The sequence below is a fragment of the Aricia agestis genome, chromosome 22 (genome assembly GCF_905147365.1).
Source record: "Aricia agestis chromosome 22, ilAriAges1.1, whole genome shotgun sequence".
Lineage (NCBI taxonomy): Eukaryota > Metazoa > Arthropoda > Insecta > Lepidoptera > Lycaenidae > Aricia > Aricia agestis.
In genome coordinates this window covers 8,719,834-8,737,668 of record NC_056427.1, presented here as the reverse complement: position 1 = coordinate 8,737,668, position 17,835 = coordinate 8,719,834, and the positions used below count along the sequence as shown (strand labels likewise).

The 17,835-nt window shown below is 38.7% G+C and overlaps 1 protein-coding gene across 16 annotated transcripts in view; it reads right to left on the bottom strand.

Moving 5' to 3' along the window:
• The window catches only part of LOC121738112 (serine/threonine-protein kinase MARK2-like), a 154,033-nt gene that overhangs the window by 81,641 nt on the left and 54,557 nt on the right, over positions 1–17,835 (bottom strand). For 12 of the 16 annotated variants that reach the window (XM_042129950.1, XM_042129952.1, XM_042129953.1 and 9 more), the window contains exon 1: positions 1,233–1,348. The exons of 1 other annotated variant lie outside the window; for it this stretch is intronic. Coding sequence is in view for 3 of the 15 variants with exons in the window: in XM_042129957.1 (XP_041985891.1) it covers positions 15,524–15,949 (426 nt within the window). In the remaining 12 variants the exon portion in view is untranslated. Of the gene's footprint in view, positions 1–1,232; positions 1,349–15,523; positions 16,650–17,835 lie in introns of those variants that run through there. 3 more of the 16 variants (XM_042129957.1, XM_042129958.1, XM_042129967.1) reach the window with 1 other exon arrangement.

The window sequence follows — 17,835 nt, the reverse complement described above, 5'->3', positions numbered from 1 at the left end:
CTCCAGGTTTTTTTTATGAAATAAGGGGGCAAACGAGCAAACGGGTCACCTGATGGAAAGCAACTTAACTCCGGTAAACTCACTCACACGGCGAAACACAGCGCAAGCGCTGTTTCACGCCGGTTTTCTGTGAGAACGTGGTATTTTTCCGTTCGAGCCGGCCCATTCGTGCCGAAGCATGGCTCTCCCACGTATAACGTTGTATCTCTGTTGAAATTTTCACAGATAATGTATTTCTGCGGTCGCTACAAACCCAAAAAACAAATAAAAATTAAAATTTAAGGGTATCGGAATCCCCACTTTATGGCTTACTCCCGGATAAAAATGACTCGCACTTGGTCGATTTTTTTTCATTTATTACTGTTGTATGAAACAAACCGTATATCACACATTCACAAAACCCCAACACAAAAACACGTTAAGCTTGACATATTATACCATAGATAAACTGCCGAGTGGCGACATTGGCCATGGTAGCGTCGACTATGGAGAACACCTTGCCATACCAGAATTACTATGACGCAAACACATGTCATACAATACATGAATAAATATTTCTGATGATACACCTCCTACAGACTCACGTATTCCTGGTAACACATCGAACAGATGCTATCCGAAATATGCCAACCAAACTCTACCATCTCTACCATCATGGCGGCCTCAAACACCTGTCAGAGCCCACCTGTTCTACTCATTTACATAATCATCCAAATGACAAATATTTTCAATAATATATCAAGTTACCAGTAAATTTAAAATTAACCTGGATACAATAACATATAACAGAATCCAATACTCGACCAATCCAATAAGAATATCACTACACCTGACACAAAAAACCTGCATACCTAGTAGAAGAGTTACAATTAATCAACAACGGCAATCCTAGTACATAATTTGTTACAATTCTAATAAAACTGCAACCCTAGTCCACGTTTCACACGCCCAACAAAACCACGAAACCTGCAACCCTAGTACATATCGACCAACAAAAAAAAATCGCTACCGGCGCACTGTTTCCACGATAGCCGGTCAAGCGTGAACCGTGACTCACAGATCCGCGGTACTTTCGAAAAAACGACTTTGGAAAGCCCCGCCGTCGCACTCCAAAGTCAACCTCACACCCTAGATAATAAGCGATAAATTACAACAATCGCCGTTTCGCAATCCGTCAAGCCGATAGGTAAGTGACCTTCCACGCTTATATTATCCTAGTACTTCACACGCACAACACTGTAACTCCTCACGAAACTGTGATCCTGGTATCACTTGCACACACGCATTCAATTTTTACACAATTTTAACACTTTTTTTAGTTCACTCGCGTCGAAACGCCCTCTCTCGACGGCGGTTAATTTCCAACTGAGGTCTTTCTGCGCCCGCGCACTCACACACCGGTTATCAGGCTTCGCGCGGGCGAGGGGGGAAGAGGGGGAGACCTCCCCCTTTCCCTCCCCCTCGCAGGTAGAGGGGGAGGGGGGGCTCACGTAACGGAGATAAGCGAAAGCGGAGATTTGTCAAACCTTGGTAATTAGTTCGACATCGCTAATGTCTACCGCGTTTTGTCGTGTAATAAGAGTTTTTGTGTGACACCTGAGAGTACTCGTGTATTGCGAGTGTTTTAATAGGTTTAGTTTATCGTTTATACTGAGGTAGAGGTAGAGTAGTTACTAAAAAGTAGGGGTACTAACCTCCTAGACTGAAGACAGCATCTCTAAGTAAGAGAAGTCAGAAACTCTGAAGAGAAGATAAGTAGTTCTTACCTTCTCTTCTGAATTCTCTACCTTAGTTCTTACTCTCTAGGTCTCTTCTTAAAATTATACTTCTTAATATAATCTTAAAATTACTGACATACATTTTTGAATCTGATCAACTAACATTATCTTTTCCAATCAAATACAAAAATGTTTTAATATTATACTCAAGTAAGATTTGCACATATCATGTACATCTAATTTTATTTTTAAATGAAAAGAAAATATACTAAAACTCAAGAACCGCTGAACCGATTTAGCTAATTCTAGTCTCGAAATACTCATAGAAGTCCAGGGAAGGTTTATATTAGGAGGGATTGGAGGGAAGTGATAATAATATGAAGTTCACCGGGTCATCTAGTTTTATTATAAAGATAGCTAAACTCTACATTCTTCAAACAAGAATACCATCACATACAAAACTTTAACTAGACAGTATTGAACTTACAGTTAGTGTACAAATTAAACTTACAGTTAACTAGTTAACTACTTGTTATAACTTGGAGTTACCAATCTACGCTGTATGGTTATTGTCATATAACGGGCCATCAGAATAATATCCTAGAAATTCCTGCTATCCTAGTCCTTTAGGAAATATATATTTTAATTTTCTTTTCATTAAAATTATTTTTAATACTGAAATGAAAAAATACTTTAAAACCTATAGTTGGGGGCGATAAATCGATCTAGCTAGGAATCATTTCTAGAAAATGTCATTTTCATCGGATACCGAGCAAAGCTCGGTCAAACAGCTAGTTATCATAAAGAAAATATGATTGTTTTGGGGAAAATAATGTAAGAATATAATATAAACCTTTAAAATACATATAATATGTATTTTAAAGGTACTTAACAAGTCTTTAACATCTCATTTAGTTTTTACTAAATAAAGACGTAAGATAATCCGTACTAGACAAGAAGACATAATGTGCTATTAAAATCACATTACACCCTACCACAAAAACTCATGCCATCATAAATAGGCAGTATACCGTACATTAAACCATTCAGGCAAGACTCTCTACTTAATTCACAAAACTTATGGTAGCCTAGTATAAAGATCATCAGAGCAAGGCCCAACAAAACTGCTAACCTGGTAATTTAACGATTATCAAGCTTCCCAAACAACCTCCACAAAACTCATGCTAACCAAGTAAAAATCAGCAGAGCAGACAGTCATGTGCCTAGAACTCAATCGCACAGAAGTCACCACAATAGCCATGCTGACCTAGTAATATATCATCAAATCGCTTGCACTGATTTCTCATACCTACGAAACTTGTACCTAGTACAAAAGTAATTCAATTGTCAATCATGACGAAAAATATTACGATGTCCTAAAACTAACGTTAACCTAGTAATAAAAATTATTACAGGCACTGACTCTTCGCTTGCACTCATTTATCAAAAACGAGCTTTTGCCCGCCCGCGGCTTCGCTCGCGTTAAGAAGCATTATTACATACAAACTTTCATCCCCTATTTTAACCCCTTGGAGGTAGAATTGATCAAAATCCTTTCTTAGCGGATGCTTATAATCTACCTGCATGCCAAATTTCAGCCCGATCGATCCAGTGGTTTGGGCTGTGCGTTGATAGATCACCATGTCAGTCAGTCACCTTTCGAGTTTTATATATAAAGATGTACAAAACTTTTGTTACCCTAGTACAATCTCCACTAAACTCCTGCTGACCTAGTAATCCTACAATATACAACTTGCAAGAGGCGCCGCACGCCGCGTTTAACTTGAAACTTGAAAGTCAGCTTGACCGTGAGCGCGTTTCCACACACCGAGGACGGTCGGGAGAAATCACGGATGTGTTTACTTGTAATTATAAATAAACGTATTTTATTGTAAATTTATAATACAACTAGAATCTATATATTAATACGTGAGCCAAAAACTTTGTATCCCTTTTGACGAAAAATGGGGAAACGGGTAGGTGGATGAAATTTTGCACAGTTATAGTTTAAATATGGTGAAGGAGTGCATCGAGCTAATATTATTTCGAAATTATACTTTTTATTATACATTTTTTTAACAAGTAAAACATTACACACACTACAAGACACACACTAGGAAAAATGACAGATTTTTGAGTGACAAGCCTATACATACGAACTACTCTTTTATTTATGGTTGAAGTCTGTTGACAACAAAGTGACAAATTGAAAATGGATTAAAGTTTTTTTTAGAATCTTAGATACTATTAGACAATGCTTACACGGCATGTCTGGGTTGAGGAACTAAGGTCGAATTTCGACCATTGGGCGATCTCTAGTAATGTTTAATGCAAGAGACGCGAAAAACTATACCATCCTCATCACCTTGATGAGTGGCAGTCTTCCACCGTGCGTTTTTCGCGTAACTTTCTGCCGCGCACTGTAAAACTGTGCTGTCACCAGCAGTATTTCCGGACCTATACGACCTGCAAACCTTCAAGAAGAGAGCGTATTCCCTCTTAATCCTTCGATCGCGGATTCTTGGAAATCTATTGTTATTCTATTGTTGTCGCGCTCACCGGTGAGCTTATGGGGGTTGATAGGTTAAAAGGTCGGCAATGCACCTGCAACTCTTCTGATGTTGCGAGTGTCCATGGGCGACGCTATGACGTGCCGTATACAATGGACACAATCACATGACTCATTGTCATGGCAGGCTGCGCAGGCGCAGTGACGTCACACGGCCGCCCTCACACCGTAGCGCGCAGACCGACCGACAATCACACCGAATGTTGGAAAATTTACCCGACTACAGTAAAGCCTAGTAGTCCAGCACGAGTCGCCGCATGACTACCGAAAACTATTCCACCTCAATTTTTTATGCGATCCTCTTAAAATTGCCCTCCTGATGATATAAATGCATGTTGCCATCACATAAAAAAATTGAAGTGGAATAGTTTTCGGTACTCATGCGCCGCGCCGATTCGTGTTGGACTATAGGGCCAAAGGCTTTTGTTTTGGCTGGCTGAGAATGCTTTGGACCTCCCACACATCGCAGCCCTTTAAATACTGCTCCGATTTTTATTAAAGACATTTAATAATGATTAATATAATGAAGATTTTGACAGATAATGAATGAAGCTTTTTTTTTGATTAAATAAGGGGGCAAACGAGCAAACGGGTCACCTGATGGAAAGGAACTTCCGTCGCCCATGGACACTCGCAGCATCAAAAGAGCTGCAAGTGCGTTGCCAGCCTTTTAAGAGGGAATAGGGTAATAGGGGAGGGGAGGATTATTATTTTTTTTAAATATATTTTTCATCGGTCGAAAGTACCCAAATTTGAGGTTTTTCGAACCTTTAAAAATTCATATCTTTAAAAATATTAACTTTATCGTAAAAAGTCAAAGGACCTTTTTTATTGGTATTTCAATAAAGAATATAAAAAAAATTGTTCGGTTGAAAAATGACAATTTCTTGCAATTGTTTAAACAATGTTTGTTTAAACAATATGACACCGGGTTGCGCCCTGGCAACGTGCATTTATATCATCAGGAGGGCAATTCGAAGAGGATCGCATAAAAAATTGAGGTGGAATAGTTTTCGGTAGTCATGCGGCGACTCGTGCTAGTCTATGTAACTCTATTCTGCTGCAGCGTTTAAAATTTTTAGTAATTTTGATTAATTAAAAATGTACGCATGTAAATGTCAATAGGTAAATAGTTTCAACTGTACAATACATAATATAATATTGTTGTAACATGTACTACGTGCTCTATCGTCTTGGCTTTATCTACAATACATTATGTAACATACATAAATCATACGAAATATAAAAAACCGGCCAAGTGCGAGTTGGACTCGCCCATGAATGGTTCCGCAGCAGCAATAATGTTTATTTTTATGAAATTAAGAGGTTTTTCATTTATTTTCATATTTCAGTTGATTTAATGAAAGTTAAATTAAGATTTACCATTTATGACGTATAAAAAAAAATTACAGGCTAGAAATTGTTCGAACCAATTTTCGTAATGTATAATCATATATTTTTTTAGACTTATCATGCCCCTACTTTAGAAGTTAGAGAGGGAGGATATTAGAAACCTCAATATAATTTTTAAAGACCTATCCATAGATACCCCACACACATAGGTTAGATGAAAAAAAAATTTTTTTGGTTCAGTTGTATCTATACCCCTAAAATTTTTAATATTTTTTCCGTTTTTATATCAAAATCTTAAAGCGGTTCACAGATTACATCTACTTACCAAGTTTCAAAAGTATAGCTCTTATAGTTTCGGAGAAAAGTGACTGTGACATACGGACGGACAGACAGACAGACAGACAGACATGACGAATCTATAAGGGTTCCGTTTTTTGCCATTTGGCTACGGAACCCTAAAAAGTGAGTAATGTATAAACATTACTCACTTTTAAGTCGGCAGTACTACTACTGTTGGTTTAACAACTGCTTATTATTATATTAGTACAAGATAAAAGTATTTTCCACTATTTAACAGAACAAAAATTTAAAATAGTTTTTAAATATAAGATTGTATTTGGTTTATAACAATAAATATTCAATGTAGCAGCACCTAAAGAGGGCAAATTATTACTTAACTTTAATAAAGATTTTGTTGTACAAACTTCATACATTTTTTGTCCAACCACTCACTATTAAACAGAATAAATAAATAAAAATTGTTTTATTTCTGAATAAATTTGAACCAAATGTTCTCAGAAAGTCTACATGGTGCGGGGTGCTTAAGTAATGTAAAAGTATTCAATGTCTCGGAGTGTGGCCGATAGAAATGTTTCCAATTAACTAATACAAATAATTAGTATTTTTTGTAGTGAGTATCATCCAATTTCGCAAACAACAAAACAAAACTGGAATCACACAATCTTTAACCAAGAAGTAAGAACCAAGTTCGCTATTTTCATATTCAGAACGCGTTGCGCCATCTAGCGGCGAGCGGCGGAACTACTAAATTCAAGCTTTCATATAGATGGCGCTAGGAGTCTTTTAAAACTGAAACGTAAGACTTGCACACTACTTAAGTTGCTCTCATTTTAACAGCAGCCTGTGAATTTTTAATTTTAGAAAACGATCAGATATATTATCTGATGGTAAGCGATATCCAACAAACACTCGCAACCACATTTTTGTTGCAGAAAAATGTACGGTCCCCGGGCGAAGAACTAATTTCAGCGTAACGGAGTTTGCGGCCGTCATTTATATTTTGCAATTTTAATATTTAATTTAATGTTACTATCAGAACTGCCTTCCTACCAAAATGAGTATTGTGATAATAATATTTATTTTGCGATAACTAGTAATACTGGTTAGGTTAGATGTCGGGATTTTAATACTAAATGATAAACATAATTTTAACAATATATAAAATACTATGAAAAGTGGCAATCCATTTTAATATTATAATTAATGCGAAAGTGAGTCTGTCTGTCTGTCTGTAACCTCTTCACGCCCAAACCGCTAAACCGATTTTGATGAAATTTGGTATGGAGATACTTTGAGTCCGGGGAAAGGACATAGGATACTTTTTATATCGAAAACATGTACGGTTCCCGCGCGATTAGCGAACTCTGCGGGCGTCATCTAATTTAGAAATTAGAATGTACAAGCAACTTTTCCTACCGAAATCAACAAAAAGTAGTAATTTTGTAAAAGTACTTGAAAATAGAAACTATTGTCTAAAACAGCTGATTTTGCTGTTTATTTTTTAAAAAGATAATTTTCCCCGCTTCACTGTCAGTAAATTCACTAATCGACCAATTTTAGTAACACCTAGAAACCACTTTCACTATATTAGATAGGGCTACCAACCTTGACAAATATTTACTGATATTATAAAAAGCTGAAGAGTTAGTTTGTTTGAGTTCTCAGGAAATACTAGTTCAAATAGAATATCTATTTTTATAAGGCTTTAGGCATCACGCGGCGACCAAATGGTTTTGGCGTGGCAAAATTTAATAAACATTAAAATTAGGAAGTACCGGGTAAAATTATTCATCTTTTTTTATAGCCAAGTGGCAAATAGTTTTATCCGTTTGTCTGTCACTCACTTTTCTCCGAAACTATAATAAGACCCTATGTCATAACTCATATACTTTTGAAACTTGGGTCATTTTCCTAAGGTTGTCCCAATTTTTTTCATTACTTTTGTTATCTGTTCTGTCAATATGAAAGGTAACTGAAACGAAGTAACCATCTATCTCGACGTCGTAAAATTGTACTCCAGAAATTCGTTTATCACGCGGGAACCGTACATTTTTCCGGGATATAGTATCCCATGTCCTTTCCCAGGAAAACCTTTCAAACTTTTTCCATACCCATCCAAATTATTGGTTGTGCGATTTAGGCCTGAAGAGGTGACAGACAGACTTCCGCATTTACAATATAAGTATGTAATAAGTATGGATTAATGACGTGGTAGGTCCTTAAACTAAATTTAGTTTTTGTTGACAACCCTGGCTGGGTAGAGTGGAATAGTCAATAAACAAAACAAACAGACACACGACTTTCTATAGTTATTTACCGCCAAACTGTTTAGCGATTTCTGATGTCCTAGTTCGTCGGATCGCAATGCGCAACGCCGGAGGAGTTTCAAGCGCGTTATCTCCGTATAAATGTTCAAGTCTGTGAAGATGAATATTATTTTATTCCTCTTTCACACAAAAATTACTGATTTACAGCCTCTTTTGTTATTTATCCATTATATTAAGTAACTTTTTATACAATTAATGGGCAAACGAACAAGAGGTCACCCGATGGAAAGTAACTACCATCGCCCATGGGGCATGGACCAATACGACCTACAAATCAACGCACCCGCAACTCTTTTGATGTTGCGAGTTTCCATGGGCGATGGTAGTTGTTTTCCATCAGGTGACCCTTTTGCTCGTTTGCCTCCTAATTTTATGAGTATTAAAAAAAATCCTCTCTATTCTGTGGCCGGACTTTACATAATCTCTACCTTAGATGGACCAGGCTAGCATATTACACAAGAGCTCTCTCACACCGAAATAGCTCAGTGTGTTGCAGGAAGCGCGCGGCCGAGTATTAATAATATGGAGCACGTTGAACCGACGGATAGGGGTGGCACTTTACAGTAAAATCTGGGGGCACGGCAGTGCCGCCGCCAAGACGAGCCAAGCGAAGCGAACCGAACCTACCTTTTCTCTGGCACTACCTACGTTTTCTCGAAGTGTTTCGTCGTTAAATTCTCTACAACTTCGTCTTGTACACTTTGTATCTATCTCTAATCATTTCCTAACTATGAGCTTCTAAAAGTGGTCGATTTTCAAATAAACATCAACAGAGTCTAAGGATATTTGAAATTATGAAATATTTAAAAAATAAAAATCTATCAGGAGTTTTTGACAACAGGAAATGGATAGTTCAAAGTTCCTAAGTCAAAGTTTTTGCTTCGACTTCTCCATCCAGACTCATTTGTGTATGGTACCGTGTAATTTGTCGTATGTGTTGGCGAAACACGGTTTTCCCATGGTATATTAATAGATAATTATCTCCTATTTGCTTAGTTATTTCTATTAGCCACTACATATGAAGCAATAACGTGATTTCTGTGCTAGATTAGGACTGGAATTACTAGGCTAAACTGTATTCCGTTGCAAAAACGCAGTTTAAGAAGCAAAATTTGTTAAAAAAAGTTTACAAATCATGTTTGAACATACTGAAAAATTATCCAGATATTTAATAACCATTAACCAGGTTTGTGTTAAGTCTAAATGACCTCCTACATTTATCAAATTGTTTGCGTAAAAATTTAAAACGTTTTGGCCCAGCCCTACCACACTATCTGTACATACATAGAGACAGGTACACAATTTTATTACAGACTCACAGGTGGGTAGTAAAAATAGCACAACACAAACAAAATGAGAAAATCTTTACAGTGTACTTCGTAGTTTATGTAAAAATAAAACCTGGAGCCTGTTTCCGTTAGCCGTTGAATCGATTTTGCTGAAATTTGGTAATGGAGATACTGAGGGTGATAGTTTGAGCCCCGGATAGAGAGTATCGCATATCCATACTAATATTACCTATACGTGGGAGAGCCATGCTTCGGCACGAATGGGCCGGCTCGACCGGATAAATACCACGTTCTCACAGAAAACCGGCGTGAGTGAGTTTACCGGAGGCCCAATCCCCTACCCTATTCCCTTTCCTACGCTCCCCTATTCCCTTCCCTTCCCTACCCTCCCCTATTACCCTATTCCCTCTTAAAAGGCCGGCAACGCACATGCAGCTCTTCTGATGCTGCGAGTGTCCATGGGCGACGGAAGTTGCTTTCCATCAACCCGTTTGCTAGTTCGCCCCCTTATTTCATAGAAAAAATATATATATATTATAAATGCGAAAGTCTGTCTGTCTGTCTGTTACCTCTTCACGCTCGAACCGCTTAACCGATTTTGCTGAAATTTGGCATGGAGATACTTTGAGTCCCGAGAAAGGATATATAGCATTGTTTTTATCCCGAAAAAAATGTACAGTTCCAGCTCAATAAAGGAATTTTGACGCAACGGAGTTACGGTTGTCATCTAGTCCTTTGATAAAGGATACTTTGTATGCCGGAAAAATGTACGCTTCCCGGGCGATCTTAGTAAACAAAACTAAAGCAAATTGACAAAGAGATTCTGTCATTTTATCCCTAAGCTGTGTCATATTTAGGGTTCCGTCACCCAAAGGGTAAAAACGGCAAACACCCTATTACTAAGACTTCGTTGTCTCTCCGTCTGTCTGTCTGTCTGTCTGTGTGTCTGTCTGTCTGTCTCTAGGCTGTAACTCAAGAACCGCTATAGCTAGACTTGTGAAATTTTCACAGATTGTGTATATCTGTTGCCGCGCATTTCTACTGTGACTACGAAAAGCCGGCAAGATGATAGACTGATAACTTGACACTATCACTGGGACCCACCCGAGCCAAGATCTTTTCTTTATCGCTTCTTTACAGAATCGCCAATCAAAATGTATGGAATTGACATAAGACGAGTCAAACGTCATATTACGAACGCTTAAGTCAATTCCATACATTTTGGTTGGCGATTCTATGTATAACGAAGCGATAACGAAAAAGTTTTGGCTAAATGGGCTGATAGTATCAATGAACGTACATGCTATTTAATACCCTAGCGGTGTATTTCCAGTTTTTTTTTATGAAATAAGGAGGCAACGAGCAAACGGGTCACCTGATGGAAAGCAACTTCCGTCGCCCATGGACACTCGCAGCATCAGAAGAGCTGCAGGTGCGTTGCCGGCCTATTAAGAGGGAATAGGGTAATAGGGGAGGGTAGGGAAGGGATAGGGTATTGGGCCTCCGGTAAACTCACTCACTCGGCGAAATACAGTGCAAGCGCTGTTTCACGCCTTTTTAGTCTTAGCGTGATAAAATATAGCCTTCCTCGATACATGGGCTATCTAACACTGAAATATTTTTTTTAAATCGGACCAGTAGTTCCTGAGATTAGCGCGTTTTATCCTTTTTATCCTCATTTATTAACGCCTCCGTGGTCTAGTGGTACAGACTACAAAGCGTGGCTCTTGACTCGGAGGTCGTGGATCGAACCCACGACCTCCGAGTCAAGAGCCAAGTCCCGCGTTGGAAACATGTTATTTCCAAGTTTGGTTAGGACAATGCAGGCTGATCACCTGATTGTCTGACAAGTAAGATGATCCATGCGTCAGATGGGCATGTAAAAAGTCGGTCCTGCGCCTGATCTCTCGCCGGTCGTGTCGGTCTGCCGTCCCACAGGGTTATGAGAGTTAAGGTATAGAGAGTGCTCTTGTGTAATGCGCACACACTTGGGCACTATAAAATTACTCCTGCGTAGCTGGCCTGGTTTCAATGAAACTGGCCACCGTCACCGAAACCGGTGTGAGAGCTATTATTATTATTATTATCCTCATTTCATTACAGTTAAGTAAAATTAATATTCGTCTCTGAATGCGGCAGTGCCGGCAGTTAGACTATAATATAATTAAATACCTCAATCATATAAGAACGGAAAATCTAAACAACTATGACCTAGACTTACTCGTGTAATAGCAATTAATCATAATACAAAAACTAACTAGCAACGATTTTCCGCGTGTGACCTTAGCGTAACACCAGTCACTTTATAGTATAAACATACTAATATTATGAATGCGAAAGTGTGTCTGTCTGTAACCTCTTCACGCCTAAACTGCTGAACCAATTTTATGGAAATGGAGATACTTTGAGTCCCGGAAAAGGACATAGAATACTTTTTATCCCGAAAAAATGCACAGTTATCGCACGACATACGAATGTTGGCTCGCACGAAATGCTTGCTTTAAATCTTGTGGTTTAGATACTGTTTAAAAAACCAGGGACTTTAAACTAAGGGCTCACTTTAAGTGGCTCTTAACTATTACCTTGAGAGAATACCAATTATACGACGTGTAATGTGTATAAACAGAATTGGTCATAATTACAACTGTTTATATAGCTCACAATGAACCAGCAAAAAAATACTCCCAAGAACCATTTAGGAATTAAAATTGCAGCAGCCAAGGCTGGACGGTGGACCACGATTTCTGTTTCCCTAGTGTTATAAAAAGTTACAACGGATCTTACAACCTTATCCTTTTTAGCCCGGCCGCACATTATATATCCGAAATTTCTGATCAGAAAAATTCGGATGCCCGCCGGAACGCACTCTGTTCATACATTTTGTTGTAGACCCCGCACACTATCAGCATTTCTTACGTGTCAAAATGTAGGAGCGGGGCGTGGCGTCCGAATTTTTCTGATCAGAAGTCCGGATAATGTGCGGCCGGGCTTAAAAGTTATTCAAAAACGAAAATTTCGACTGGCTACGTATGGACCCTACACCGACCCAGCATAATCAAAATTTAAGGGTCTCTTACTACGGTAGAATAGACAAAGTGACAGATTGAAGAAGGTAACTCTGTCAGTCAACATTTTTACTTTAGTTATGGTAATCGTGCGGGTTATCCTTATGTTGCGTCTCTATGCTTGCCAAGGCTCGACCAGTGTCCACAAACACAAGCGTGTAAAGAAGAGTATCTGGCTTGGCTTGCGTGAGCTTGTGGACGCTTGTTTGCGATCCGGTGTAGTGTCGGTTTTTGGGCACAGATCAAAGAGCGCTTACGGCAAGCTCTTGCGACGCGTTCACACGTTGGTACGCTCTTAGGGTGGGTTTCCATCCGAATTGACCAATCTGGAATAGCAGCGAAGCGGACGTTTGTGCCTTGTGGATGCTTGCCAAGCCTTGGTAAGCATGGAAACGCAGCATTAGAGGTTCCGTAGAGTCAACCCTTCCCAAAATTACTTATCAACTTCCTAAATATTGTTCATAATAGGTACCTACTAGGGTTTCATAAAATAATGTGAATTTCCTTTAAAATATAGATGAGGATCTCATCTATATTTTAAAGGTACAAAGAAATCTACAGCCATATTATACATACTAGGAACGCATAAATCCCAAAGAGGTATCGGCAGCAAATCCTCAATAGAGCTCTTAGGAAGTGCCATTCTGTATTGTGCTCGTATTAGGGCATCATAAAAGGCTGCGTACGGTCGCGGAAATAATCATTTTAGCTTTAATGGCTGCGTACAGTCGAGGAAATTTTAGTTTTAGCTTTACATACTACAATAAGACGAATTTTAGGCGGAATGCAACTAAAAAGTGTTATTGTATGGAAAACAAAGCGATTATTATGATCGTGCTGCTAAGCTCTCAATTTCTGTCTCTTAAACTGTACGGTCTTTGTCCGAGTATGAATCAGTTTTTATGTACGTGCGTAGCGTGTACCACTTCCCACTACTTAAACTATTCTGTAGCACTTTATATTATATTGTCCTTGAAATCGAGCTCCCATAAGCTTGCATAGTTTTGCTACTACAATCTAACTGGAATTAGGCTATAAAGTTTTCTTTCTTTTCGGCCGGTGTAGTTAAAATTATAATATAGACGGTCTGTATTATAAATATCCTATCGAATAAGATAGAATTGCATATTAAGAGGATACCACAGCGGCTAGAGAAATGAAAAAAAAGTACGTGTAATATCTATAGCTGTCTCCCTTACCTCAAGCCTATACCGCAGAACGCGATAGAGACAACTGCAGAAAATCCAGAAAATCAACGATTCGTTGTCCCCTGATTCCTTCTCCAAAACTTAACCGATTTAAGTACTTTTTTCATTAAAGATTAAAAAAAGGCTTGAGCTGTGTTCCTATGTTTTGCTTTTTAGGGTTCCGTACCTCAAAAGGAAAAAACGGAACCCTTATAGGATCACTTTGTTGTCCGTCTGTCCGTCCGTCCGTCTGTCAAGACCCTTTTTCTCAGGAACGCGTGGAGGTATGAAGCTGAAATTTATATCAATTACTCAGGTCTACTGTCCCTTGAAGCTGTGAAAAAATCAAACTTCTAAGCCAACGCAATCAAAAGATACAGCCGTTTATGCCGCAAATTTTCGACACTTGCAAGGGAATCAAAACCTACAGGGTGCTTCCCGTGAACTCAGAATCTTGAAATTTGGTACGAAGCAACGTCTTATAGCATAGATAAAGGAAAAATTACGAAAACCATAAATTTTTAGTTACATCACATAATATATTTTTTTTTAATAATTTTAAACTTACTACCCATTTCCTCATAAACGCGTAGAGGTATTAAATTGAAATTCATACCAAATACTCAGGTCTATAATACCTTTAAGCTGTCGGAACCCTCGGTGCGCGAGTCCGACTCGCACTTGGCCGGTTTTTTTGTATAATCTATCCAAATCTGTTTTCTGGACGTTTGAACACAGTGGAAAATCTGGCCATTTTTTTGGGTTTTTGAACGTTCATATCTTATTTAATAATTAAATTATGAAAAAAAAGAAAACATAAGGACATTGTATTAGTGGCCGTAGATATTCAGGAAAAAAATTATAACTCTACTAGCATTATCCAGGGAGGAAACAGGGGACAACGTTTGTATGGAAAAAATGGCGGTGTGGAATCCTCTTAAATAGATGAAAACATGGTACTTGACCAATTTCCTTTATTCCTCCAGCGGCGTGCTTTCTTAGTTTGTGTTTAATTAGTACTATCAAGTTTAGAACTTTTATATCCCGCAGTGGCTAGATCTTGTAAATTATTTTGCCTGAAACTTACTTCTCCTATCTAATATTGTCCTAGTATCTCTAACTGAAAAGGTTCACGTTGGAATTGATAAACGCTGGCATGGAGAGAGACTTTATGCCACCCATTTTTATTGTCTCTACTTACATCCCTGGTCGTCCTAACTCTCTTCTCATCCTATGCTACCTTAGTACTATCTATTATTTCTACAGTATGATGCTACCCCTAGTATCACTATGAGTTATGACTCTAGGATCCGTCCAAACTCACATATCCTCTCTATACTGGTCGAGTTGACCATTGACTATTGACTTAAATTTAATTTAATGAAGGCTTTGACCGAAAATTAACATACAGTTTACATCAGAATGTTCTTTAAAACAAAGTTAAGTCATCATTAAATCTCTTTGAATGCAACCGTAAGATTCTTCTTTATCTCTACATCTTCATCATCTCATGCTACCCTAGTACTTTCCATCCTATTCTACGAGTAGACAGTAAAATTTTCCTTCATAATCTCAACGACTCTACCTACCAGAGTTATAGACAGAATTAAGTTAGTTCTGTTTACTCTGCTAATACTCTCGATAGGTGATATCTCATATCTCTACATCTTCATCATCTCATGGTACCCTAGTCATTCCTAGTGGCTAGTACTCACCTTATCTCTATGCGAGGCGTGCCTGTGATGGGTCACCGGCGGCGGCCCGCGCTGCTGTCCAGTGACCACCACCGGCAGACCATCGACTATCGTCACCATCACCCTCTTGTCGGCACTGCGTCTGCGCTCCGCGGAATTCCGCCTCCTGCGCTGCTCATCCGCTACCGGCTTCGAGAAGACCGTGCGCCTATCGAATCTCGGATCCTCTCGGTTCTCTGCCGCCCTGGTAGCCGGCGTGTGACTTTTGGAGCGTTTAAGGAGGCGCATGACGTGGGATTTTATCGCGTCCGGCTTGCTCGTCTCCTTCTTGTAGGGCGCGTGGGGATGGGAGGCGTGCTGTCCCATTGCTGGCACAACATTTGACAGGCTCTTCACAGCGTACGCCGCGTCTACCTTGTTGCCGGCTACGCACGACACCTCGTACATGGCGAGTTTAGGCCGCCATTTTGTTTCAGGGTTGCCAACTGCTCACTTTTTTCTGTTTTTTTGGTAATTTCTTTCTAGCTTGTTTTTGTGGTTAGTTTCAATATTTTCTTTGGCTTCTTTTACCTTCCTCTGTGACTGTAAGTGATGTTTAAGCTAGATTTTTTACTTGGCTCTCTAGCTAGTTTTAGGACTTGGTAACCCTATTTGTTTCCCCTATTCTTTGACCTCCTCTTCTCAGCTATGAAAGCCTAATCCAATGAGCTCTTCAAACAGTCATTCTTAAAGCTTCTTTTCACTTTGGTATTCTCTATAACCGAGGTAGTATTTCACCACGATTTTTCACATTTTCAACACAATCCTTGGAACCACTGCAATCCTTTGAAATATTGAGTCGGACCGGTGAAAAAAATCTATATTTTTTCCAAACCTACCAGATTGTATTTAATCAATTTATTAGGTTTATTTTTCCTCCGGTAGTACGGTATACTACTAATCCAGGCAAAATACACGGTTCCCACGAATTTGCACGCAAACAAAATTACAAACAAGTGAAAACCACAGTACAGAAAAAACTACAGTATTACGAATGAACAACTTTTCCGTCTGAATCACACAACACCTAAGATATATGATTCACTATGTCAGACACACATACTATGTCTTTAACAACACAATATATGACACGTGCGACGCGCGCAGCCGTCGGATGCCGACTGAGACTGACTGACTGTATATTACGCTAACATACATGATACAACATACGATCAACCGAGATAAGAGCATAGTGTAGCCTGTAGGTCACAGTCAAACTGTGCGTCAGTTCGACATAGCGATATATTAGGTATTCCTAGTAAATTTTCAGTTTTTTTAGACGACCTCTGTGGCTCAGTGGGTGGGCTGTCGGTAGCTCAATCCGGGGGTCGCGAGTTCGAATCCCGCCGACGGAACAAAACGTTTTCAAAGTTCCTGGGTCATGGATGTGTATTAAATATTATGTGTATCATATAATAAAAATCTTAAATATTTTTTTATCATTGTCTGGTACCCGTAACACAAGTCCTTCAGGTACTTAGCACGGGGCTAGACTGACGTGGTGTGAAGCGTCCATAGATATTATTATTTTATGTTTTGATTTTACGCGAATATTATCGTTAAAAAAACCCGAAATACGTTAAAAAATAAAAATGCCTATGATCCACATCGCGATACAAGTTACAAAATATCCATACTAATAAATGAGGAAGTGTGCTGTCTGACTGTTACCTCTTCACGCCCAAACCGCTGAAATTTTGCTGGGTGTGGAGATACTTTGAGTCCCGGGAAAGGACATAGGATACTTTTATCCCGGAAAAATGTACGGTTCCCCCACGATAAACGAATTTCGGCGCGCCAGAGTTGCGGCCGTCATCTAGTAATAATTAAGTAAGTTTCGGCAAAGCATTCAGGTTCTCGATTCTAATAACTCGAATGCCGTATCGAACGAGAATCGGTCACTTTACGAGCGAAAGTTACAGGTCTATTAAACAGGTATTGTTAATGCGATTGTAAAACTTGAGAAGTAATTAAATATAGTTTGAAATGTATATAATATTATAATAATTATAATTAATATAAATTAGTTCTCAATAATAAAATCCGTGCCCTAGTTTTAGATGTAGATTAAGAAATATGTGGTCATATTATTATGAAATGGTGGACTTTATCGGGTTTCGAAATTTTTTTATTTCATTATCGATCCAGATTATTTCATTATCATTATTTTTAACCGACATCCAAAAAAGGCAGAGATTCCATGTTTGGCTCTAAATTCTACTTTTGCGTACCTATTGCTATTATTGATATAGATTATAGAGCAAAAAAGGCCAAAAAAGTCACGTTTGTTGTAT